The 24,067-nt window shown below is 48.3% G+C and overlaps 2 protein-coding genes and 3 non-coding genes across 8 annotated transcripts; all 5 read right to left on the bottom strand.

Moving 5' to 3' along the window:
* Positions 1 to 595: 595 nt before the first annotated feature.
* Positions 596 to 14,899, bottom strand: LOC140391995 (uncharacterized). The gene is made up of 2 exons (XM_072477115.1): positions 13,577 to 14,899; positions 596 to 6,455 (listed from the first exon to the last, which is right to left on the bottom strand). Exon 2 carries the CDS (start codon positions 3,884 to 3,886, stop codon positions 2,747 to 2,749), a length of 1,140 nt encoding a protein of 379 aa, XP_072333216.1. The 5' UTR covers positions 3,887 to 6,455; positions 13,577 to 14,899; the 3' UTR covers positions 596 to 2,746.
* Positions 12,944 to 13,076, bottom strand: LOC140392221 (small nucleolar RNA SNORA13). The gene has a single exon (XR_011935282.1). It is a non-coding gene; the product is annotated as a small nucleolar RNA SNORA13 (small nucleolar RNA).
* A 171-nt stretch (positions 14,900 to 15,070) lies between the features above and the next one.
* On the bottom strand, positions 15,071 to 23,145 carry rps3 (ribosomal protein S3). Of its 4 annotated transcripts, none has more exons than XM_072477117.1 (7): positions 23,012 to 23,145; positions 22,682 to 22,812; positions 19,556 to 19,649; positions 18,627 to 18,721; positions 17,806 to 17,993; positions 16,477 to 16,679; positions 15,071 to 15,843 (listed from the first exon to the last, which is right to left on the bottom strand). In XM_072477117.1, the coding sequence occupies exons 1-6, from the start codon at positions 23,039 to 23,041 to the stop codon at positions 16,480 to 16,482; spliced, it is 738 nt and encodes a 245-aa protein (XP_072333218.1). In that variant the 5' UTR covers positions 23,042 to 23,145; the 3' UTR covers positions 15,071 to 15,843; positions 16,477 to 16,479. The 4 variants fall into 4 exon arrangements, with proteins under 4 accessions (XP_072333218.1, XP_072333217.1, XP_072333220.1 ...); XM_072477116.1 differs by having other exon boundaries at positions 15,071 to 15,138; XM_072477119.1 differs by having other exon boundaries at positions 16,481 to 16,679.
* LOC140392219 (small nucleolar RNA SNORD15) lies at positions 15,216 to 15,364 on the bottom strand. The gene has a single exon (XR_011935280.1). It is a non-coding gene; the product is annotated as a small nucleolar RNA SNORD15 (small nucleolar RNA).
* Positions 19,311 to 19,459, bottom strand: LOC140392218 (small nucleolar RNA SNORD15). The gene has a single exon (XR_011935279.1). It is a non-coding gene; the product is annotated as a small nucleolar RNA SNORD15 (small nucleolar RNA).
* Positions 23,146 to 24,067: the final 922 nt, after the last annotated feature.

Genomic DNA, 24,067 nt, shown 5'->3' with positions numbered 1-24,067 from the left:
AGTCCCTCCTCCCTTCACTCCATCTCCCCTGTCCCTCCTCCCTTCACTCCATCTTCCCTGTGCGTCCTCCCTTCACTGCACTATCCCTGTCCCTCCTCTCTTCACTCCATCTTCCTTGTCCCTCCTCCCTTCACTGCACTATCCCTGTCCCTCCTCCCTTTACTGCACAACCCTTGTCCCTCCTCCCTTGGTGCCTCTCTGTTCTGCCCGCTGCCCATCAGCTCGCCAGTGTCACATGTGGGGGATTTGGAAGTGCTGAGATGTTCTAGCACCTCCCCTGCGGGAGGCACCGGCATGGACCCCTTCGCTTCCTCCTCCCTTGGAATGCTTGAGGTCCCGCAGACTGCTCCATGTGATGGACGTGAGGCCGGAGTGAGCTCCGGAGGTTCCAGCTTCTTTTGGCGCTGCCAGTCCTGTAGGCCCACCCTCATCTGAACCAGGATCTTGATGCCTTCAACCATGGAGCATGGGCCACATCCCTCCGTGACCATCCCAGGTCAGTGCCCAGCCAATGCTCTTGATGCCGTCAGCCATGGCCCTTGTTGTTGTGTTTGGTTTTTTATACCTTACGAAGGAATCCACCAAACACCTCAACTTGTCCAAACCAGAATCTTTTATTGAGTCTCGTGTGATAAGGTAGCAATCTGTTACAGAGCATGTTATCATGGAGTCTGCTCACTACTCCTCTGGAATCTGCACCTAGCACTGATCATTCACTTGTCTGTCTTATTACCCTCTCAATCGTCTTCTTCTAGATGGCCGGATGTGTCTCCCCTTATATGAGGGTCTCATAACCTTGGTCTTGCGATCGCATGGTTTGTCTGCACCGCCACCTGCTGGTTGGAAGTCACACGACATCCATCTATGATATAGCTCATAGGCATATCACCACATCCCCCTTCCTCACAAAACATTAAGAAAATTTTACAAGCAACATTGATTGTTAAACTTTAAACATTCATAGTATTTGGTTAATAAAGTGAACAAGTTTTACTAAGGTGTCCGTAAACATGTTGTGCCTGACAAGTGTCTGTTTCCTTTACACAGATCACCTCTGCGATCGTTCGAGCTGTTGCCAGCCTCTTCGAAGACTGGTTTACGTGCCAACTGCTCGTTTCTTTGGCTCTTCGCTATGTGCCTTTGGAATATGACTGCCATATTTGTGTTACTAGTCGCTTTCTCTTTCGCTTCCTTGCATGATGCTGATTGCTACTTGCAACTGTTTTCGTTGCTGGTTTGTTGGTGGGGTGAGCTAGCTCTTCCCGTCTCCTCCTCCTTACTTTGAGAACACGGTAATAGATTTTGGTGTGTCTCTTGCTTTTGCTTTTCTTCGTAGCAGCCCCTAGCGTGGTCCTGGTTGTTACTGTGAGCTGAGAGGTCTGCAGTTTTAGGCGGCGCGTCATCTTTGGGTGGTGTGACCACGCCCAGTTCTGCGGCCTCACCGACATGTTGGGGTACCACGGTTTCTCGTGCCTGAGTGAAGGCTGGAACTGGGGTTGCAACTTTGTGGCTTGCTGGAGCATCGCTCACGCTCTTCGTCACTCAAAATGACAGTGCCCTCTGGCTGGGCTGCTCCAGGCACTGGGTCACCTTGATCAAACTCACAAATGTGTGAGTGGTCTGTAAAGCTGCATAGTGAAATTGGCATCAGCTCTTCCTCAGGGTCAGTCTCAGGGTTGCCTACTGTTGCAATCTCCGCATTGCTGTCATCACCATCGTCATCTGACGCATCGCTCTCTACCTGGGAGGTGGACGGACTCGTCCACCGCGTGCATTGCAGCCTTGGTGATGTCGGCCTCAGCCGTTGGGGAAATGTGGTGGTTTTAATAAGTGGGGGGGCTTTGTCCGCATACTTGGGGACCCACTGGGCGTAGTAGGAGACAGCCCCAGGCATAGTTTGAGGCCCTTGAGGCTGTGGGGAGGGGTATGTTCCGTGAGAGGGCACATGCGGTCAGGGTCGGGCGCGTGCGGTCCTAGGGCGTGCGGCCCTAGGACTCCGTTCTCCACGACGTAGCCGAGGATGGCCAGTCGCGTATTGCAGAAAACGCACTTTTCTTTGTTGTAGGTGAGGTTGAGGGATTGGGCTGCCTGGAGGAACCTCTGAAGGTTGGCGTCATGGTCCTGCTGGTCATGGCCGCAGATGGTCACGTTGTCCAAGTACGGGTATGTAGCCCGCAACCCGTACTGGTCCACCATTCGGTCCATCGTTCTCTGAAACACCAACACCCCATCAGTGACGCAGAAAGGGACTCTGAGGAAGTGGAAGAGTTGGCCGGCTGCTTTGAAGGCAGTGTAGTGGCGCTCTCCCGGGCGGATCGGGAGCTGGTGACAAGCCGACTTCCGATCGACCGTGGAGAACACCCGGTACTGTGCGATCTGGTTGACCATCTCCGCTATGCGGGGTAGGGGGTACGCATCCAGTTACGTGAACCGGTTAATTTTCTGGCTGTAGTCCACAACCATCCGATTCTTTTCCCCGGTCCGGACGACCACCACTTGTGCTCTCCAGGGGCTGTTGCTGGCCTCGATGATCCCTTCCCTCAACAGTAGCTGGACCTCCGACTTGATAAAAAGCATGTCTTGGGAACTGTACCGCCTGCTCCTGGTGGCGACGGGCTTACAGTCGGGAGTGAGGTTCGCAAAGAGGGAACGGGGGTGGACCTTGAGGGTCGCGAAGCTGCATACCGTAAGGGGGGTAAGGGTCCGCCGAACTGTCGGGTCAGGCTTCGGTGACTGCATTGGAAGTCTAATCCAAGCAGTAGGGGAGCGCAGAGGTAAGGGAGGACGTACAACTTAAAACGAGCGCACTCGGCGCCCTGCATCGCGAGGTTAGCGATACAGTACCCCCGGATCTGAACCGAATGGGATCCGGAGGCAAGGGAGATTGTTTGGGATCGGGGTAGATGTGAAGGGAGCAGCGCCTTACCGTGTCAGGGTGAACAAAGCTCTCCGTGCTCCCGGAGTCAAAAAGACAGGGGGTCTCGTGCCCGTTGACCCGGACGAGCATCATGGAATTTTTCAGGTGCTTTGGCTGTGACTGGTCGAGGGTGACGGCGCCAAGCTGCGGGTAGCCTGTGTGGTAGGCGGTATCACAAAATGGCGGCCTGGGTCGAAGATGGTGACCAAGATGGCCGCCCCCATCATCGCACGTGTCGGCCGGTGCGGGAGCCAGCAGCCAACATGGTGGCCTCCACGAGGCTGGTGACGCGTCTGAAGGGGGCGTTCTCTGCTGGCACGCAGCCACATTGCGGGGTCTGCGGGCCTGTGAGTCCATGGGCAGGGCCTGGTGAGTTTTCGACTTCTGGGCTTTAGGTCGGCCCAGACAGACTCTGGCGAAGTGTCCCTTTTTGCCACAGTCACTGCACGTCGCTGTGCAGGCTGGGCAACGCTGCCGGGAGTGTTGACCCTGGCCGCAGAGGTAGCACTGCGATTCCCCGATCTGGATGGGCAGCCGCGCGGCACAGGCCTGTGACGTAGTCGGGTCCGATGGGGGCCGCGACGATGGTGTCCACGAGGGGTTCGCCGGGTCCGCGGGGAATGCACTGAGGCTCTGGTAGGTCACCTCTAACGAGGTGGCTAGTTTTACCATGTCCCACAGGTCAGTGGTCCCATTATCCAGCAGGCGCTGCCTGATGTAGTTCGATCGGACCCCAGCCACGTAGGTGTCCCGGATCTGTCGGTTCATGTGCTCCTCCGCCGTCACATCCCGATAGCTGCAGTTCCTTGCGAGTAGGGTCAAGTTTTCCAGGTACTCATCCAGTGATTCCCCGGCGCGTTGACGGCGAGTAGTGAGGAGGTGTCGGGCGAACACCTCATTTACGGTCTTCATGAAATGCGCCTTGAGGGTCGTGACTGCCGCCTTGTACATGGCAGCTTTCTCTATCATCACGGAGATTTGATGGCTTACCCGAGCGTGGAGGAGTCACAGCTTGACGGTTTCAGAGGGAGGCATTGTGGAGGAGTCGAGGTAGGCCTCGGAACAGCAAAGCCAGTGTTCGAAGATCTCCTTGGCCTCTGTGGCTCACGCGTCGAGTTCGCGTTTATCTGGCTTTAGATCGGCTTCCATGGTGCTGTCGATGGATAATAAATTGTTATACCGTCAATTCACTGTGAGACCATGAGAATCAGTCATAATGGCTTTATTATCCATGAACTCGCCTGCCAGTGTCTGCTGTACAAATGAGTGCCACCTACAGGTGGCTGGTCTATATATCGCCCCGGTGAGGGCGGAGTCAGAGGCGGAGCCCACCGGGGTTCCAGTACAGTACCTGGAAGTAGACCGTATTATCATTTCCAGGTCATAGGTCACAGCACTATACAGACATTCACACCACCGTTAGCAGAAAAGCGATTCGCCTTTCATCAGGCTGGGTCTGTAGGCCCAGGATGGAAATATAAAGTTGGAACTGCTGTTTAAACAGCCGCCAGTTCTCACCTAAGTTATAGATACCTGAAGCTGGTGGGGGGCCCTCAGTCCGCACCTCTCGAGGTCAGAGTCCAGGAACGAGGGGGCAGCGGGGAAGTCTTCGTGCTGCCATCTTCTTGGCTGGAATGAGTGTGTGGGAAGCAAACTGCTTATAAGCAGCTCCAGCTTGTCAAGCTCTCCAGCGCTAACTCCGGCCCCAGCGAATTAGAGGCCGGTGAGAATGGGAATTGGTCCAGATTCGCGTGGGCAGAGTGCTAGCCTATTAGCATGTCTTGAATTGCTCCCCAAATAGTGCGCCCAATAAGAACGCAAACTGCACGCAATTCAGTCCCGGTGTCAACACATAGGGCTGGATTCTCCGATCATCGAAATCGCGTTCGACGATCGGCTTGAGAATCCATTTTTACACCGGAATCGTTTTTCCGATGCTCCGCCCCCTCAAAAACGGTATACTCGAAGAATACACCGCACACCATCGGGACGGCCTCAGGACGTCACCCGAGGCACTCCCCTGATGCTCCGCCTCCGATGGGCCAAGTCCCCGATGGTGTGGGGCTCCTGTCCTCTCTTTTCAGGGACCTCGCATGGCGGCTGTGGACTGTGTCTAGCGCCGCCAGAGTCGGGAGCCATTCCGCTGGCAGTGGGGCCTTCGGCGGGTGCTGAGGAGACCGCTGATAGTGGTTCGGGAGGTCACAGGGGGCAGTTTTTGGCAGGCAGGGTCCGCGTGTGGCGCCGCCGTGTGAACGCACGGCCATGGACCCGGCCATTCTGTGTCCATATCGGCAGGTAAAGTGGGAGGCTTTACATGGCCCGGTTGCAAGCCCCCCCCTCCCCCACCGGGCAGAGCATCGGTGTGGGGGGCGGCACCAACCTTTTAGTCGTAAGACCAGACGGATCCTGCGGACAGTCGCAGAATCGGAGAATCCAGCCCTTAGTCACCTGCCCATTATAATTACTCATCAAAATGTAACCATTTATAATCCTTGAGACCTCAAATCAAGCCAGGTGCAAACTGTCTTAGATTCAGTAAAACATCACAAACACTTATTTCTTTACATGACTAACTCATGACTTGCACATACAATCTGCAGCTTTCCCATCGGATTCACATCTTTTCTATGCCAAAAAACTGTACAATATTTCTTCTTTTTTTAAATGTATTTGATTATAAGCATGTATCAAAACAGGTTACAGCAAATAAACACCCTGGGAACCACACTTTCCAACAATCAACTATACAGTCTGTAGATTTGCCGACCAGCGCTCCAGCAAAATTCGCCGCCGTGCAATCACAGAGGCGAAGGCCACAACTTTCAGCAAAGAAGGCCATTGAGGCAATGGTGCTTTGGACCAAAGATCTTGAATTTTCATCCACTGGTAGATCCAAGGGGAAAGGGAATTGCGGATCACGAGATTGAAACCCTGCGCGGTAGGCCATTGTTGGAGCTGTCTGAGTGGGAGTGACTTTTGGAGAGAATTCTAAGGAGGGACCTTCAAATTGATTGGAAAACCTCGTGATGAAGGCAATGTGTCTTTAACATTAGTTGGCTCACAATCGGTTAACATTCGGGTGGGTTACTGAGAAATCCATGCAATTAGCATTGGTTGCATCTGTCATTTACCCTGTAGCGTGGTGTGCCTGGCCAAGGATTTTAACACTACAAGGTGTTATTTGCAACAAGGTGGTTATGGTCATGCTGGTCCTGATATTAAACTCATCACAGAATCCTCCCAGCAATTCTGATGGAAAAAGACAAATTCCCGATCGCTTGCCACAATTAGAACATTATCCCTGGAAATGCTCAAGATTGAACTGCGTGGCCTGAGGGCCAGATTAGGTAACCTCACTGTGGAATCAAAATTGATATCCATTTTCTGTCTGAAATCACATCCACTTAGTGCAATGTTTCTCTACTTTTCCTCAGACTGCATGCTTTGACAATGCAAGTCAACCGCTGCAGTACTTCTTGCTAGTTCATATTCAGGGACAGTGGAAATCCCTTGGACTTTTACTCAATTCTGATAGATTCTGTAAGAGAAACAAAGTGAGTAAAAAAATGATGGAAAAATCACAATAGAAATGCATCTGAGGCAAATTAACCAGTTACCACATGGAAAATGTTCACCAACTAGAATCTAGGGGTACGATTCAACCGTGTGGGCAGCACGGTAGCACAAGTGGATAGCACTGTGGCTTCACAGCGCCAGGGTCCCAGGTTCGATTCCCCGCTGGGTCACTGTCTGTGCGGAGTCTGCACGTTCTCCCCGTGTCTGCGTGGGTTTCCTCCGGGTGCTCCGGTTTCCTCCCACAGTCCAAAGACGTGCAGGTTAGGTGGATTGGCCATGCTAAAAATTGCCCGTAGTGTCCATAAGGGTTGGGAGGGGTTATTGGGTTGCGGGGATAGGGTGGAAGTGAGGGATTAATGGGGGTCGGTGCAGACTCGATGGGCCGAATGGCCTCCTTCTGCACTGTATGTTCTATGTAATCTATGTAAAACATTTCCATATCCGGTTTCGGACAGATTTAGCAGGGTGTTTCTCGGTGGCTGCAGCACCAATTAACATAGCGCTATTCAACTGCACTTTTCCATTTGTTTTGGTCTCGGGGAGATTCTCCATTAGGAGAAGCTCCTTGTAAATTGAGGCAGTTTTGAAAGGCTGCCCGATCCTTCCCCCTGCCACTTTTCAGGCCTGCCCCCATTTTTAGATCCTTGGGATCCCCCCCTCACCTGGCAGGGCCTGATCCCTAGCATGGCCAATCTGGCACCTGGGAGTGCCAGCCAGAGACCCTGGCAGTGCCAAGGTGCCAGAGGGAGAGCCTGTCCCCGTGCATAATCAATGGCCTGGGAAACCCTCCCAGGTGGCGTTGTACCTGGTCTATGTGCTAAATGGCACCCTGGCGAGGTCTCGCAGGCGTGGCTGTTGAGTCCTATATCGTCCGTAAAATCCGTACGGCTCATTTAAATATGTTGATCTGGGTCACACCCAGTGAGAGATCCAGATTCCGTTGAATCTTGCGAGATGTTTCGAGCGTCGAGTAAGGCCTCCCGCAACATTCAACGGTCTCAGCCCAATACCAAGTCAGGCACGACAAAGCCTCTGAATCACACCCGAGATGTTTGAAAATTAGTGACTAAAAAGTAATCTTTTTCTGCATGGAGCTTGCACCTTCTCCCTGTGTCTGCATGGAGCTTGCACCTTCTCCCTGTGTCTGCATGGAGCTTGCACCTTCTCCCTGTGTCTGCATGGAGCTTGCACCTTCTCCCTGTGTCTGCATGGAGCTTACACATTCTCCTGTGTCTACGTGGAGCTTGCACCTTCTCCGTGTCTGCATGGAGCTTGCACCTTCTCCCCGTATCTGCATGGAGCTTGCACCTTCCCCGTGTGTGCGTGGAGCTTGCACCTTCTCCCTGTGTCTGCGTGGAGCTTGCACCTTCTCCCTGTGTCTGCATGGAGCTTGCACCTTCTCCCTGTGTCTGCGTGGAGCTTGCACCTTCTCCCTGTGTCTGCATGGATCTTGCACCTTCTCCCTGTATCTGCATGCGTCTCACCCCCACAATCCAAAGATGTACAGGGTAGGTGGATTGGCCACACTAAATTGCCCCTTAATTGGAAAAATTGAGGACTCTTTCCTGGTGTGGCCATTGTCATAGCTTAACTCAATCCAATCCTCATTCATTTTCTAGGTCGTTGTATGGGAACCTTGATGATCAAATGCAACTAAAGCAGATCAGAAATTGAACTTGGTACTCATGCCAGGAATTTCCCTTGTACCGCACAAGGTGACACATTTACTTGCCAAAGCGGCAATAAGCTTTGAGGGCGTCAAGACACCACTGAAAAGCAAGTGTGCACTGCTGCATAAAGGAGCTTGCACCTTCTCCCGGGTCTGCATGCGTCTTAACGACACTCGGAACATCTCGCAAGATCCAACGGAATCTGGATCACGATCTGGATCTCTCCCTCATTGGGTGTGTCCCAGATCAACATATTTAAACCTGAGAAGAGGAAACAACTGCTCATGAATTTCACTCTCACTGAACGACTGGCTAACTTGCAGTTTTGTTTTTGGAAAACTGCCAGTGCAGAATAAATCATTATTTCAGCGTGACAATTATTAACACTTTAAAACTGAAGCTTAGAGAAAAGTCTGCAGCTCCATGATCTGTAGATTACCATACACATACTCAGATCATCTTTAATATTAGTAGTGCGTTCTATAATTTAAAAATCAAATATTTTTAACACCTTGCCAGTCAGAACTAATTTCAAATAGTTTCAGTAGACTTGAACATTTTACATTTAAAGATGGAAAACTTCAAAGGGATGAGAATTAAATTGGCCATAGTAGAGTGGGCTAAGTTTTTAATGCATCAATTCACTTGTTGAATAATAATTGAAGCAGAACAAAGCTCCACTTGTGCTACTAAACAGCCATTGTGATTGTGAACAAACCATTAACTTTCAGACAGGAATTGGATGTATAGGTGAAAGCAAAAAGGGCTATGAAGAAAATGTAGGGTGTCTAATAGTCCTGGGGCGGGGTTCTCCATGTTGACGCCGGGGCAGGATTTTGTGGACTTTCACGACAGCACAACTGGCGCCACACCTGGACCGATTCAGCGATCGTTGAGGGGCTAGTACCAACGCACAGGAACACAATCGATTGCAATGAGAAAGTGTGGGATTCGTCAGATTTGCGATTGACATCCAGGTCGACAAGCTGCAGCCATAAATCCACACTTCACTCCCCATACAAACACGACCCCAGCCAACAAGATGGCAATGGAGGATGCCCATCCCACTGTTAGGTCAGCTGTGGCCAGAGGCCACTTATGGGGTTGCTTGGGAAAACACACCCCTATGACCAGTGGCCCTATGTTCACAGTGGGCAGTCAGCGGCGTGTGCAGGCTGTGGTAATTGTGTTTGTGCCCGTCCACCCAACCCCAGCTTCTGACTAGCCCCTCCCATCACGGCAGACTGTCAGCAAAGTATGGCAATGTTAACACCCCCCCCCCCCCCCCCTTAGTCACGGTACCTGTTTCACTATTTTATAAAGCACAAGTGAACCCCAGGGGAGGTGGAGAATCACGGAGGCCCCGGAGAATACCGGGTCAGGCCTGCTAATCATATGCCAACACTATTTACTGTATGTGCAGAGTGGAACACATTGGTGCCATAGATCATCATAGAATTTACAATGCAGGCCATCCAGCCCATCGAGTCTGCACCGGCTCTTGGAAAGAGCACCCTACCCAAGGTCAACACCTCCACCCTATCCCCATAACCCAGCAACCCCACCCAACACGAAGGGCAATTTATCATGGCCAATCCACCAAACCTGCACATCCTTGGACTGTGACAGGAAACCGGAGCACCCGGAGTGCACACACACACGGGGAGAACGTGCAGACTCCGCAGAGTGACACAAGCCGGAATCGAACCTGGGACCCTGGAGCTGTGAAGCAATTGTGCTATCCACAATGCTACCGTGCTGCCCATTGTCGAGGCAGTGGAGAATTGCGATTTGTCAGGAAAACAGCGGCCACCATGATTTCGGCAACAAAACAGATTCTCCGCCCAATTGCGTTTCCCGATGTAGAATCCCGTCCGAGGCTCTAGACAGGATTGTTCAGATCAAGGTTTTGTGACCTGTAGAGACCATTACTGTCAGCCTGCCTCCAAAGCAGTGTCCACCTTTGGTACCCCCCAGAGAGCAGGTGATGTAATAACCTTGGGAAAAGTCCAGAGCTATGAGAACTACTGGGCAAAATTCTCCATTTGGGAGACTTAAGACCTGGGTCTGGATTCTCTGCCGGCCACCGGCAGTAGCAGGTCCCCGATGCAGCAGAGAATTGGGAAGTCAGGTTCAGTGTGGACGTTGGCGGGGGCCGATCTGAATGTGATGTTCTGACCCCTCGCTGGCGGTGGAATAGTTTCTCACTCATGCACCAGTGGGCAGATGTATGACCCATTTGGCACTCCCGGCCCCGATTCTCGTCCCCCGGACCAGACGTGGTCCTTGCGATGGGTCAAGAGGTTACTCATCCCCATAATGCACTAACTGCCAATTGTTCCTCCACTAGACCCCCTGTCCGCCCACCCCCCCCCCCAAAAAAAAAAATGCCCCAAGGAACCACTTTACAGGGGAGACCCCCCCAGAAACATGCTTGAGTGATTGGATTGCACTTACCTCTTTGATATGGTTGATATTTGTAAACATTGAGGTTTCAGCACTTAAGGTTACTCGTCCATGAAGGGAAATAAATGAATGCTACAGCTACTTGGTGGAAACTGTCAGTCACCACCCACTAATAGAAATGAATGAATGCTTGCAGCTACAGGATCTCAAGGATTTAAACACAGGTCAGCCATCTTCTCCCAGGAAAGCACACGTGGAGCTTCCAGTTCAGTGTTACAGCTGTTCGGTACAGAGCTTTCCATTTGCACCAGCCCCTTGTTGGAAGAGATATTGATGGCGGGGGAATTGGAGGCGATTTATGGGGTTATTCTGGGAGAAGATAAAGTATCACTCGATGGGATTAAGGCAAAGTGGGAGGAAGAGCATGGATGAGGGCTTGTGATGTGAGGTGCTTTGGAGGGTGAATGCCTCAATGCTGTGTGCGAGGTTGGGGCTGATACGGTTGAACGTGGTGTATAAGACGCACCTCACAAGGGCAAGGATGAGCTGACTTTTTGAGAGGGTGGAGGATGTCTGTGAATGCTGTGATGTGGGGGCGAAAATCACGTTCATGTTTTGATCCTGACCAAAACTGGAGGGAGATCTTTAGGGTAAACTCAAGGGTGGTGCACGTGAGATTTGAATCAGGTCCCCTGGGAAGTCATATTCGGGGTGTCAGATCGGCCGGGGCTGGAAGCGGGTGCAGAGGCAGATATCATAGCCTTCACCTCGCTGATTGCCCAAAGGCGGATTCTGTTGGGGAGGGAAGTCGGCTTCTCCGCTCTGTGCCTCGATGTGGCGGGGGACATGCTGGAATTCCTAACTCGGGAAAATAAAGTTCGAGTTGAGGGGGAGAATTCTACAACCCATGGGCCTTGTTCTGGGGGGAGTGCCTTTAATCGGGGGATCCAGGCGTCGGAATCACATCTTTAGCACATTGTGCTCCGCTCTATAATGCCCCTGGTTGCAGCCTGGGCATTGTTATAATGGTTCTCCACCTCGATCTGGGGCCTCTGGAAAGGCGTCATTAGCCATGAACTCAGGCGGTAGCACTTGCCACCCAAGAGCCAACCCCTTACCCGAGGGAATGCCTCAAAGGTGGAACAGACATGCACGCCGCCGGGTATCTGGCATTGATGTGCAGCTGGTGGTCACTTCCCTACCTATTGATGAAGGGCACCCCGTTGAGCCGGTGTGATCGCCTGAAAGGATCGGAGAGGAAATTCCAATTGTCTAGTTTTCCCATATTGGCGAGATGGGAAATATGGCCAATATATTGCAATACCCAATTTTACATTTGGCCTCTCCCAGATAACAGGAACCTGGACAAGAAAACAAGAGCTTGAAAAATGTTTTGTTGTAGAGGTGAACTGCAGGAAGTTTAGAAGAAATCTCAGATAACCTGGACCAACAGCTGAAAAGCAAGGTATAATATATTTCTTCCTTCACTCTGGCACTCAATGAGAACGGTGATGTAAAAGACACCAAATTGTTGATTTTCGTAGGAGGCATTACCACAAATTGAGCTTACCCAAGAATTGGCTTCAATGCAGTCTATAAAGCACAACTGGAAAAGATTTACTGGAAGCAGTGTCTCGAAACATGGACTGAAATTACAAGTGTGACCACTGACAGAAGTCCTAGCTTTCTTTGCCAACCATCAGATCGTTGAAAAGAACTCAGGACCATGTGAATGAAATGACCCCAGAGCAGAAAGTCACGTTTCTGCATTGCATCATTTACCAGGAGACGTGAACTGACCAGTTGATTTGGGGTTTGCCTTTGATGTCACAAATCACACAAATGAACTTACCACAAGTTTGCTCATGTGATGTACTCCCTTGTCAAAGTTGCTCTTTTTTCTCCATCAAATTGAAGTTCACATACTGCCCCGTTTTGCAAGATTTTAATATCTGATCAGAACATCAAACGATGTCGCTACTGCTTGCTCTGCATGTTTTTTCCCCACCCCTTCAAGGGTGAAAGCAAAATGGCTTTGCTCTCCTTCCCCTTCACATGCTACATAGACAACGCTCCAAGTGACCTCCAACTTCACCTCATTCACGTGGCTTATTGCTTGCAGAGCGATGCAACTTGGTGCTACTTCAGAAGCTTTATGCATCTCCCTAAACAGCATTTTCCCCAATATCAGGGCGTAGACACAAAAGATCCCCCCCTAAATCTTACAACAGTGAAACCAAGCCTGCCTTCATTTACCTCAAAGATCTGAAGCAAAATTGTTACAACTGGCATTGAACATGAAATAATCTATAAACTAGTTTAATCAGTCTGTGTTAACAACGCCAGTTTAGACAATCCAATGATATTGTAAAGAAACTGTGTTTCAGCTGAATCGCAATATCCCGAAGTACAACAACAACAGGATGTATCGAACAGCTCAATTATTTTATGCCTTTTTTGACACCTCACTCATCTATATATAAGAATTGTGGGCAACACAAAAGGCAACTTGGACCGAAAAGGTGTGTGTACTGTTTGGGTTAACTTAGTGCAGCACGGTAGCATTGTGGATAGCACAATTGCTTCACACCTCCAGGGTCCCAAGTTCGATTCCGGCTTGGGTCACTGTCTGTGCGGAGTCTGCACGTCCTCCCCGTGTGTGCGTGGGTCTCCTCCGGGTGCTCCGGTTTCCTCCCACAGTCCAAAGATGTGCAGGTTAGGTGGATTGGCCGTGATAAATTGCCCTTAGTCTCCAAAATTGCCCTTAGTGTTGGGTGGAGTTGCTGGGTTGTGGGGATAGGGTGGAGGTGTTGACCTTGGGTAGGGTGCTCTTTCCAGGAGCCGGTGCAGACTCGATGGGCCGGGTGGCCTCCTTCTACACTGTAAATTCTATGATAGTGGTTCAAGAAGGTAACTCGCCGCCACCTTCTCAATTATTGGTGGCTTAGCCAGCAAAACTCACATCCTGAGGGAATTCTTTTAAAAAAAAATCACAAATTAAACTCACATTTCATTATAGAAAGTATGAAACTCCTCAGGCCAAATTAGTCGTTGACCCTCCAACCAGCTGCTTCATTATATGGAAACTGTGAAGCAATTGGAACAAAGAACAGTGCTGTATAACATGAATTCTAGTACTCAATCAAATTTCAGTTCTGCATCAGTGTACAGCAACCCAAAGATTCATAGGTGGTTACTATTTAACTGCTTGAGAAATGGCTACGTCACCAAAAATTCACTGTCTGTTACTGACAAAGCCAGTTGTTGCTTATTTCAAACTGTCCACAAGGTGACAGTGAGCCACCTTCTTGAACAAGTGTTGCTCGTCTGGTTTAGGCAAATCTAGTGCTGTTGGGCAACAGTGAAATAGTTCCAGGTCAGAATGATGTGCAACTTGGGAGAAACCTATAGGTTGTAGTGTTCCCATGCATAAACTGCCAGTGTGCTTAGCAGATTGCAGGTTTAGAAAGTGCTGCTGAAGTATCCTGACGGTTTAAGGTGATGAATGGGGTGTCAATTAAGCAGGCTGCTATCCAGGCAGGTGCTAAATATTCCACCACACTGCTTCAGGATGACGAAATGCAAATGGCACTGAACACTACGCAATCATCTCCAAGATAGATGCTGGGCCTAGGACACTACTGACAAAGAACCCCTGTTGCGATATCCTGGGACGAGATGATTGTCCATTAACACAAATCTTCCTTTGGTCTGGCTTGGATAGGCTTCCACCTTCATCTATTCCAAATCCCAGTTTAAATGGGTATAAAAATTGGTCCCACCTGGTGGGCATGAGTCAGGTACATCCCAGCTTCACCAGCAAGGGCATCAACCACCAAACATGTTACCATAATTATGGAGCTTTGTACAGCAAGTTTATACTCTTTAATATAATCAATAAATTAAACAAAAAATGATAAGTGCCAGCAAATCAAAATAGAATGGCATAGCAAATTTATATTGGTCAGTCCACCGACAAAGTAAAAAAATGTGGGTTTTCTATGACCACCTGACAGGTCAAAGTGCTCGCCAGCCAATGAAGTACACGGTAATGCAGGAAAGTCAATTGTGCACTTAGCAAACTGCATTTGACAATGACCAGAAAATCTGTTGTGTGGTGATGATCAGTGGAGAAATATTGGTCAGGACATCTGTGATAATGCCCCTATAGTGTCATGGGATCTTTCACATCCATCCAAAGACACAGACGACTCCCAAGCTGAACACCGTATCAGAAGGATGGCACCTCTGATGTGCAGTGCACCTCCAAGTACTGCACTGGGATGTCAGTCTTGAACTTTATGCTCAAGTTCTGGAGTGTGACTGGAACCTTGAACTTTGTGATGCAGAGGCAAGAGTGCTACCCACTGAACCACAACAGCCATGCAGGCCAACCTTGATGTAACACTGAATACCACAGTACAAGTTAAAGGACAGCATTGGTGCTCGTCCGTTCGGGGACCAGCAACACGTGATACAAATGTAACTGAAATGAGCAGCAAACGTTTTTCTTTTGTTTTATTCAAACAAATACAGATAATTTGAAACTTCTTTCAGATGCTGGCATACCTGTCGGGGCAGAAAAAGTACAAATTAGATGCAATTCAGCTAAGCTACAAAACTATATGCATATATTTGTTACTTAACCCTCTCAGACAAATGCCTCAAAGTCATCAGTAGAAGTGACACTGCAACCAAGAGCCCAGATTCAGAAGCACAGAACATGCTAACTGCATCAAGAGTCCCAAGGCAAGCAAAGTTCCATCAGACTCGTCATCAAGCATCATCACTGAAGGAATCAATTTAAAACCTGCAACATGTTAATTAAAAATCCTATTACTCATGTCACATGACAATCTTGGGCTGCAGCCTAGGGCAATTACTAGTCAAATTCCAGCAATTATATTTCTGAATTAAGCCCCAAGGTAACACTCGCCAACACTCAAACATCTACAGAAGCAACGCAGCTAGTTCAAAATCACTAACTCAGTCTCAACTGGATTATTGCATTCTGGGCACCACAATTCAGGGAAGGTGTGAAGGAATTAGAATGCAGAAAAGATTCACTAAAATGGTGCCAGGAGGTGATGAACAATTATACAGGTAGATTGGAGAAGTTGGGATTATGTACCTTGGACAGTTGAGCAGAGATTTGAGTGTAATTATCGGAAAAGGAAGAATGCACTGGGTTGCAGAAGGTGGGAAATAGCGTGTGGTGCACTGCTCATTTGAAGATGGGCAAGAAGCCAAATGGTCTCCTGTGCTGTAACAATTCTGTGAATTTAGAAATACTTTGTTTATATTAACCGATCATACTCCAGATGTGTGAAAATAAAAGAAATTACAGAATTACAAGTGCTTTTAAATATACTCATACTGCACACAGACAAAATTGCATTTATTGCTCATGCCCAATTGCTGGAGACCGTCGTGTTTAATTATTCTACAATGCAGTGGCTTGTGTCCACTTAGAGGGAATTACCTAGTGGGAGGCTGGAGTCGCAAGTAGGCCAGACCACATAGGGATTTGTATCCCATCATCAAAGGACATTAGCGAACTGTATCAGCTCTGGCCATTTTACACCATATGCGGTGTCCACAAACAACCAGAATTATTAAATTCATCCCAACAGGAAATTCAACTCTCCAGTACTATTTTTGTTGATTGGCACATAATTGGGAAGCCCATCCTTGCATTGAAGCTATTAAAAGTAACCAAAATTAAAACAAAACGAATTTAAATCAAAAGATTCCAAGAACATTTCTAACTAAGATTTGATACAGTGGAAACAATAGACTGGATTTTACTGTTCATTGACCAGGAACGGCAAACATCTAGCCAACAATGTAGCTTCATAGGTTGCTAAGGATTTTAACAGTTGTGATCAGGGAACAAGAATACTATACCAACTATGCAGTTGGAACAGGCGCAGGCTGCTGGATCACAGGTTGCTCTGGTTTGCCTCCCTTCTGTTCTGAAATGGGTGTAGTTGGCAGGATTTCATCCTTGGGTTCAACAATGCTGACGTGATCAGGCAACGGTTTCTTGGGTCCAATTTTACCACTTGGGTCCCATGGAAGCATGATCTTAACTTTAATTCCCAACACACCTGCAAAAGAACAAATCTGTTTTAGAACAAGTGACTATATTATATATAGCCAGTGGCTATTATATATAGCATTATTGAATGCATACGTGCTCCTTTCATACTTTGGCAAACCAAAAATAAAATGCTTAAAGACAGTTGTCTGTAACCAGGAAATGTTTTTTTTAATAAATTTATTTTAGATTACCCAATTCATTTTTTCCAATCGAGGGGCAATTTCGTGTGGCCAACCCACCTACCCTGCACATCTTTGGGTTGTGGGGGCGAAACCCACGCAAACACAGGGAGAATGTGCAAACTCCACACGTAGTGACCCGGAGCTGGGATCGAACCTGGGATCTCGGTGCCGAGAGGCAGCAGTGCTAACCACTGTGCCACCATGCTGCCCTTGTAATCAGGAGAATTAACAGGAAATACAAGCCAGTAATTTGGTAGAATCATAGAAACACTATAGTGCAGGAGGCCTTTCGGCCTATCAAGTCTGCACCAACCCTTTGAAAAGCACCCTACCCTTGTTCACTCCCCCATCCGCCCACCCCATAACCTTGCACGTCCCTGGACACTAAGGGGCAATTTAGCATGGCTTATCCTAACCTGCACATCTTCGGACTGTAGGAGGAAACCCACAGACACAAAAATCCCAGTCGGTGACCCGGGTCCTGGGATGAAGCAGTGCTAACCACTGGATCACCTTGGCGCACTAAAACTAGAATATTTATAATGACAGCAACTGCTGGTTTTACAGAAAATGTGGCACAGTCCCTTAGCATAGGCAGAAATAGATTTGAATTGGTAAAATACATATAGCTGGAAAGGTCAAGATTCTTATCGGATCTGTAAAACAGGAACAAGCTGTATTTTTGGGACAACAGAGAAACAAATCTGGTGTCCCGGTACCCTATACAATGATGCACAGTGGAAGTGACATGTAGATTTAAGCTTGCCTTGTGCTCCTCACTTTCATAAAGCCTAATTACATGCACCAGCCAGGTTCACATGAATAAAGCACACAGACAAGGTACTAGAGAGCTGCTGGCACCAATAAAACTACCCAAAACTTTCAGGAAAGCATTCTGTCTCCCTGTGTAAAGACCACCTGCCATGGCTTTAGTGAAAGCCCCTCACTCACCTTGTCTTAGCAGTACATGTCGCACAGCTGTATCAACATAGTAGTTCACTGGATCACCACTGTGGATCATCAGTCCATCAACAAATTTCATGGACTTGGCTCTCTGGCCTCTGAGTTTTCCGGAAACCACCACCTCACAGCCCTTAGCTCCACTTTCCATAATGAAGCGGAGAACACCATAACAGGCTCTGTGTTGGGAGAGGAAGGTCCAAATTTAATTTTTTCAGTTCAACAGCACCCCAAATACTAACACCGAAAAGCCCGTTGCAGCAACTGTAACAGAACATGTCACGGGTGGCGGTGGGGGGCAGAAGATAAACCAAACACAAGTCACACCTTGTCTCAAATACATAGAGAACAGTGTTTATTTATTTTAAATGCTTCTGCCTTCCTTTAGCCAGTAAAATAAAGAAGCGTTCACTCGGAATATTAGGCTGCAATTTAAAGCAGACTCAAACAAAGTGGTTTCACAGCAGTCAGTGTAAAAATGCAGGGTGAATTCAGAAGCTGTGCCTGACCCTATATCAGAGCAAATCTTCCAGAAAATACCTATCACTAAAATACCTGGGCTTCAGAGCCCAGCACTGAACTGTGTTAGGTTGACTTAACTTTGGTATGGATCAGAAGGGATCTGTATTTAAATTAAATCTGTACCATAATTATATGCCGATTCGCAAATGTCTTTTTAGCAAAATAGTGCAGTAACAATATGGCCTTAGAATTAGTTTCACTTGATGCGACTTACAAGGCCCCAAATTCTCATTCCAATTTTACATTGAAGTTTTGAAATAGTGTACCAGTAAGAAAATCCATCATCTTACCTACGCACAGCCAGGCCTCCAAGCAACTTGTAACGCAGGGACTCTGCCTGAGCAATAGCACAAAGTCCTCGAGTGGCAACCTTTTCAGCATAGAGCTGTGAAACAAGGTAAATTCAGTACAAAGTGAAAACCCATCACATTGCACCATGATTTAAATCTCTATACCAACTAAATGAAATTATTTCTGCCTAATTCCCTTATTTTACAGTTCAACTTTGCTTAAAGTCATGACAGTTCAGGAAACTTCAAATTGAAGCCCATTGGTCAGTTACTGACTCCAGTTTAAACCACAGCAAATATTTTGCATTCGTAATAAATCAAGACACCCAATAAGGGAAGACACTCCGTTTGGGAAAACATCATTTGATGTAGGGAATTACAACATGATTGCACAAACTTTGACTTTGGGGTGTGGTTAGCTAGAATAAAAGATGTGAGGGGAGCAGTGGTTTGCACTGCAGCCTCACGGCACCGAGGTTCCAGATTCGATCCCGGCTGTGTCACTGTCCACGTGGAGTTTGCACATTCTCCCCGTGTTTGCGTGGGTTTCTCCCCCACATCCCAAATAAGTGCAGGTAGGTGGATTGGCCATGCTAAATTGCCCCTGAATTAGAAAACATGAATTGGGTACTCTTAAAAAAAAAAAAAATTCTCAAGAATTTTTGCTTGTAATGCTCATCAAAACCTTCTCAGACAAATGCCTCTAAGTCATCAAAAGAAGGAATAAGCTGTTCAGGACCCTGAAACCAGCAGCACAGAACGCACCAACTGTATCAGGAATCCTCATACAGATCATATCCCATCAGACTCGTCATCAAGCATCATCACTGAAAGTCAGCAAGGGAGGAGCTATTTTTCCAACCTCTGCATAGCCTGAAAATAAGAAACACGAACGAGCCTAGGGTGAAAAATCACCACCTGAAACTTACTTCAACACTTCCCTCTGGGAAACCGAACCGCTTCTGAACAACGGCAGTTAGCTCACGGATTCGACGCCCTTTCTCACCCAGCACATTCTGAGTCCTGTTAAACAATTTTAAAAGTTACTATTACTTTGGGCAAATTGTTCATACGACACAAAAACATGTGTTTTCTAAAATTCATGCCAAAAGCAATTATTTCAATAAGGACTGTCCAGATTATTTACTAAGAACGGTAATTCCACTAGTTTAAAAAGCTTAAAACAGCACTTATAACCATGTTACACATTTAGAGCCTGATATTAGTTGGCCCCTCAAATCAATTCAGCATAACGTAATTAAACAGCAAAAAAGGTTAAGGACTTCAGGAGAATGAACAGCAATATTGATACTATTACCTGGGCGGAAGCAAGTAAACTGCTTGACTGCTTCCCACTGTCAATGGAAATGAAGGATAGTGCCATGTAATGTGTGTGGCACAGTAGCACAGCACCAGGGACATGGGTTCAATTCCTGGCTTGGGTCACTGTCTGTAGTTTTTCCTCCGGACACTCCAGTTTCCTCCCACAAGTCCCAAAAGGTGTGCCTGTTAGGTGAATTGGACATTCTGAATTCTCTCTCTTTGCACCCGAACAGGTGTCTTAATGTGTGGCGACTAGGGGATTTTCACAGTAACTTCATTACAGTGCTAATGTAAGCCTACATGTGACACCAGTAAAGGTTTTTATTATGGGGAAATTGCGGGTTTTGTAGAAATAAAGAAACATGATGGGTCAAAACCTGCAGCTGCTGAAAAGCGCAGGGTTTCCATTTACAGAACAATAAATACGGAGATGCTGGAAATCTGAAATAAAAACAGAAAATGCTGGAAATACTCAGCTAGTCAGGCTGCGGAGAAACCTGCTAAAAGAGAAAACAGAGTAAATATTTCAGATCAATGTCTTCATCGGAAACTTCAGATCAAAAGGCCCATCGATCAGAAATGTCAACTCTCATTTATATTTTGTCTTTCACAACCCCAGTACCGCACAAAACATTCTTATACTGGTAGAGAACTCAAAGTGCCAGGTGCTAATTACTATGCGGATATACACCCAGGGCCACATTTAATGCTGCACTGCAGCCTGGTGCTGAACAGGAATGTGTCAGTCCACCAGCGACATGGAGAACTGCTTGAACCCTTGGGTGGATTTGCATTAGGGTTATATACGAGGCCACAAATACCATCCTTTGCTTAGACTTGATAAAGGGCCATCTGGACTTGCAACGTTCAGCTCTTTTCTCTCCCTACAAGATGCTGCCAGACATGCTGTGATTTTCCAGCATTTTCTCTTTGGATCCTTTGCTACTTGTCCAACTTGATCCAACAGGGTTTTATTTGTGGGTTTTGGGGGGGGGGGGGGGGGGGGGAGAAAGATGCTCTGTGCAACACAGGATGAAATGGTGGTAGTGTAACTCAAAAAGCTACTGTTAATATTACAGCCCAAGGAAGATCACAAAATGTGAGCTTAAAAAGGTTTGACAATTTTGAAATAAATTACCGACCAGCTGGGAAGACAGTGCATGGAAGATTAGTTACGGCAAGTTACACAAGGTAGAAAAGAGGAAATGCGTACAATGCATGAAACAAACTTTTTTGGCTACTTGAATTTTATTTTCACAGTGGCTAGTTATTTTCCCTCTTTTTTGGCCTGCAAAGACAGGATGGGCTGCATGGCCTCGTTCTGCCTTGTAGCATTGCTATGGTTCAAAGCCAATTGAGGGATGAAGCCCATGTCCCATAGGTGGCCTCCAGGCAGCATGGTGGCACAGTGGTTAGCACTGCTGCCTCACAGCATAAGGGACCCAGGATCAATTCCAGCCTTGGGTGACTGTCTGTGTGGAGTTTGCACTCTCTGTGTCTGCATGAATTTCCTCCCAGTCCCAAAATGAGTGGTTCTTTTCTAAATTTAGAGTACCCAATTAATGTTTCCAATTAAGGAACAATTTAGCATGGCCAATTCACCTACCCTGCACATCTTTGGACTGCGGGGCTTAAACCCACGCAAACATGGGAAGAATGTGCAAACTCCGCACGGACGGTCACCCAAGACCGGAATTGATCCTGGGTCCCTTTTGCTGTGATCAAACCTGGGACCTCGGCGCCATGAGGCTGCAGTGCTATCCACTGCGAAAGAGAAAATGCTGGAAAATCTCAGCAAGTCTGGCAGCGTCTGTAGGGAGGGAAAAGAGCTAACGTTTTGAGTCTGATGACTAAAGAGTCATGTCATAGATTATCATAGAATTTACAGTGCAGAAGGAGACCATTCAGCCCATCGAGTCTGTACCGGCTCTTGGAAAGAGCACCCTACCCAAGGTAAACACCTCCACCCTATCCCCATAACCCAGTAACCCCACCCAACACGAAGGGCAATTTTGGACACTAAGGGCAATTTTAGCAAGGCCAATCCACCGAACCTGCACATCTTTGGACTGTGGGAGGAAACCGGAGCACCCGGAGGAAACCCACGCACACACGGGGAGGATGTGCAGACTCCGCACAGACAATGACCCAAGCCGGGATCGAACCTGGGACCCTGGAGCTGTGAAGCAATTGTGCTATCCACAATGCTACCGAGTCATCGGACTCGAAACGTTAGCTCTTTTCTCTCCCTACAGATGCTGCCAGTCTGGTTGCTTTTCCAGCAATTTCTCTTTCGTTTCAGATTCCAGCATCCGCAGTAATTTCCTTTTATCCAGTGCTATCCACTGCGCTGCCCTGCAGATTAGGTGTATTGGCCAATCTAAAATAGCCCGAGTGTCCATTGATATACAGGTAGAGTGGATCAGTGCAGACTTGATGGGCCAAACAGCCCCCTTCTGCACTGTAGGGTTTCTATGAGCCCTCATCTCAACTGAAAGACTGCACCGCCAGCGATGCAGAACTTTGCATAGAGTGCCAGCATAAAGTGTGCTTTTCAGAGAGGAACTACAACCCCCACATATACCCTGCCAACTCCAGAGGCTACAATGAGGCGCAGCTCGATCAGGCTGATTGTACATCCTCGGCTGGAGTTGAAGGCAGCCAGGCGGGGCCCAGGCCTGGGACCACAGTCACCCCTCCCCGCGCCGGCCCCTCATCCGCTCGCTTTTTACCTGGTGGCCAAGATGATGATCTCAGTCCTGGTGGGTGTGACTCGCACCTCCACTCCACTGTAGCCGTCCTCGGCCAACTCCCGGGTCAGGAACTCGTTGAGCTCGGCCTTGAAGATGCCGTCCGCCACGAACTGGAAGAGGAGAGAGATGCGCCAGGCGCCATGTTAAGAGACAAGAAGGGAAGGGGGATCATCGCCAATCCAGATCCATCCTCCGCCAGCATCCGCCGCCAGCCCGCGGTCCGGCTCCTCTCACACTCGGAGCACCCTCCCGGACTCATCCCCGGCCGCATTTACCCGCCTGGGCCCTGACGCCCTCTCCCTCGCTCACCTTTCGCTTCTTGGAGATCTGCGCCGCCATTTCCCCTCGCGGCGCCGCGGCGAACCAAAAGGGAGCCACCCCCTGGGCGGAAGTAATTTAACCATTCGACTACTTCCGGTGCTAGCCCGGCCGCCAATGGGAATGGGGAGCGCGGACCACGTGGTTGAAGGGAGCCGCCGGGCATTGTGGGTCATGTAGGTTTTTGCTTTAAATAAAGAAGCAATTTAGGATTGAATCAATACCCTCAGCTGCTGAAATACACTGATTTGCATTTACAGAGGAGTGAATGCTGTGGGATGTTGGAAATCTGAAATAAAAACAGAAAATGCTGGAAATACTCAGCAGGCCGGGCAGTGGAGAGAGAAAACAGAGTTAACGTTTCAGCCCAACAACCTTCATCAGAAACCTTGGTATCAAAAAGGGATTTCGACTAGAAATGTTAACTTGCATTCATATTTTGCCTTTTGCAACCCCTGGACCGCCCAAATTTTTTTTGTTATAACTATTATGTAATTCTTAAAGGGCTAGAAACTGATTGTTAAGTGGATACGCATCCAGGGCCACATTTACTGCTGCAGTACTACTGCCTGGTGTCGAAGGGCAATGTATCAGTCCACCAGCCACATGGAGAATTGTTGATGAAAACTCATAGGCAGATTTACGATGACAAACACTTGCCTGTGGCACAGGGCCCCCAAAGGACCCCAAAATGAATGGCTTTCTATTGGTCGGATGAAGAATGGATTTGGGGCAGCACGGTAGCATTGTAGATAGCACAATTGCTTCACAGCTCCAGGGTCCCAGGTTCAATTCCGGCTTGGGTCATTGTGCGGAGTCTGCACATCCTCCCCGTGTGTGCGTGGGTTTCCTCCGGGTGCTCCGGTTTCCTCCCACAGTCCAAAGATGTGCAGCTTAGGTGGATTGGCCATGATAAATTGCCCTTAGTGTCCAAAATTGCCCTTTAGTGTTGGGTGGGGTTACTGGGTTATGGGGATCGGGTGGAGGTGTTGTCCTTGGGTAGGGTGCTCTTTCCAAGAGCCGGTGCAGTCTCGATGGGACGAATGG

This window comes from Scyliorhinus torazame, chromosome 15, assembly GCF_047496885.1.
Source record: "Scyliorhinus torazame isolate Kashiwa2021f chromosome 15, sScyTor2.1, whole genome shotgun sequence".
In the NCBI taxonomy this organism is placed as follows: domain Eukaryota; kingdom Metazoa; phylum Chordata; class Chondrichthyes; order Carcharhiniformes; family Scyliorhinidae; genus Scyliorhinus; species Scyliorhinus torazame.
This window is presented reverse-complemented; position numbering and strand designations above follow the sequence as displayed.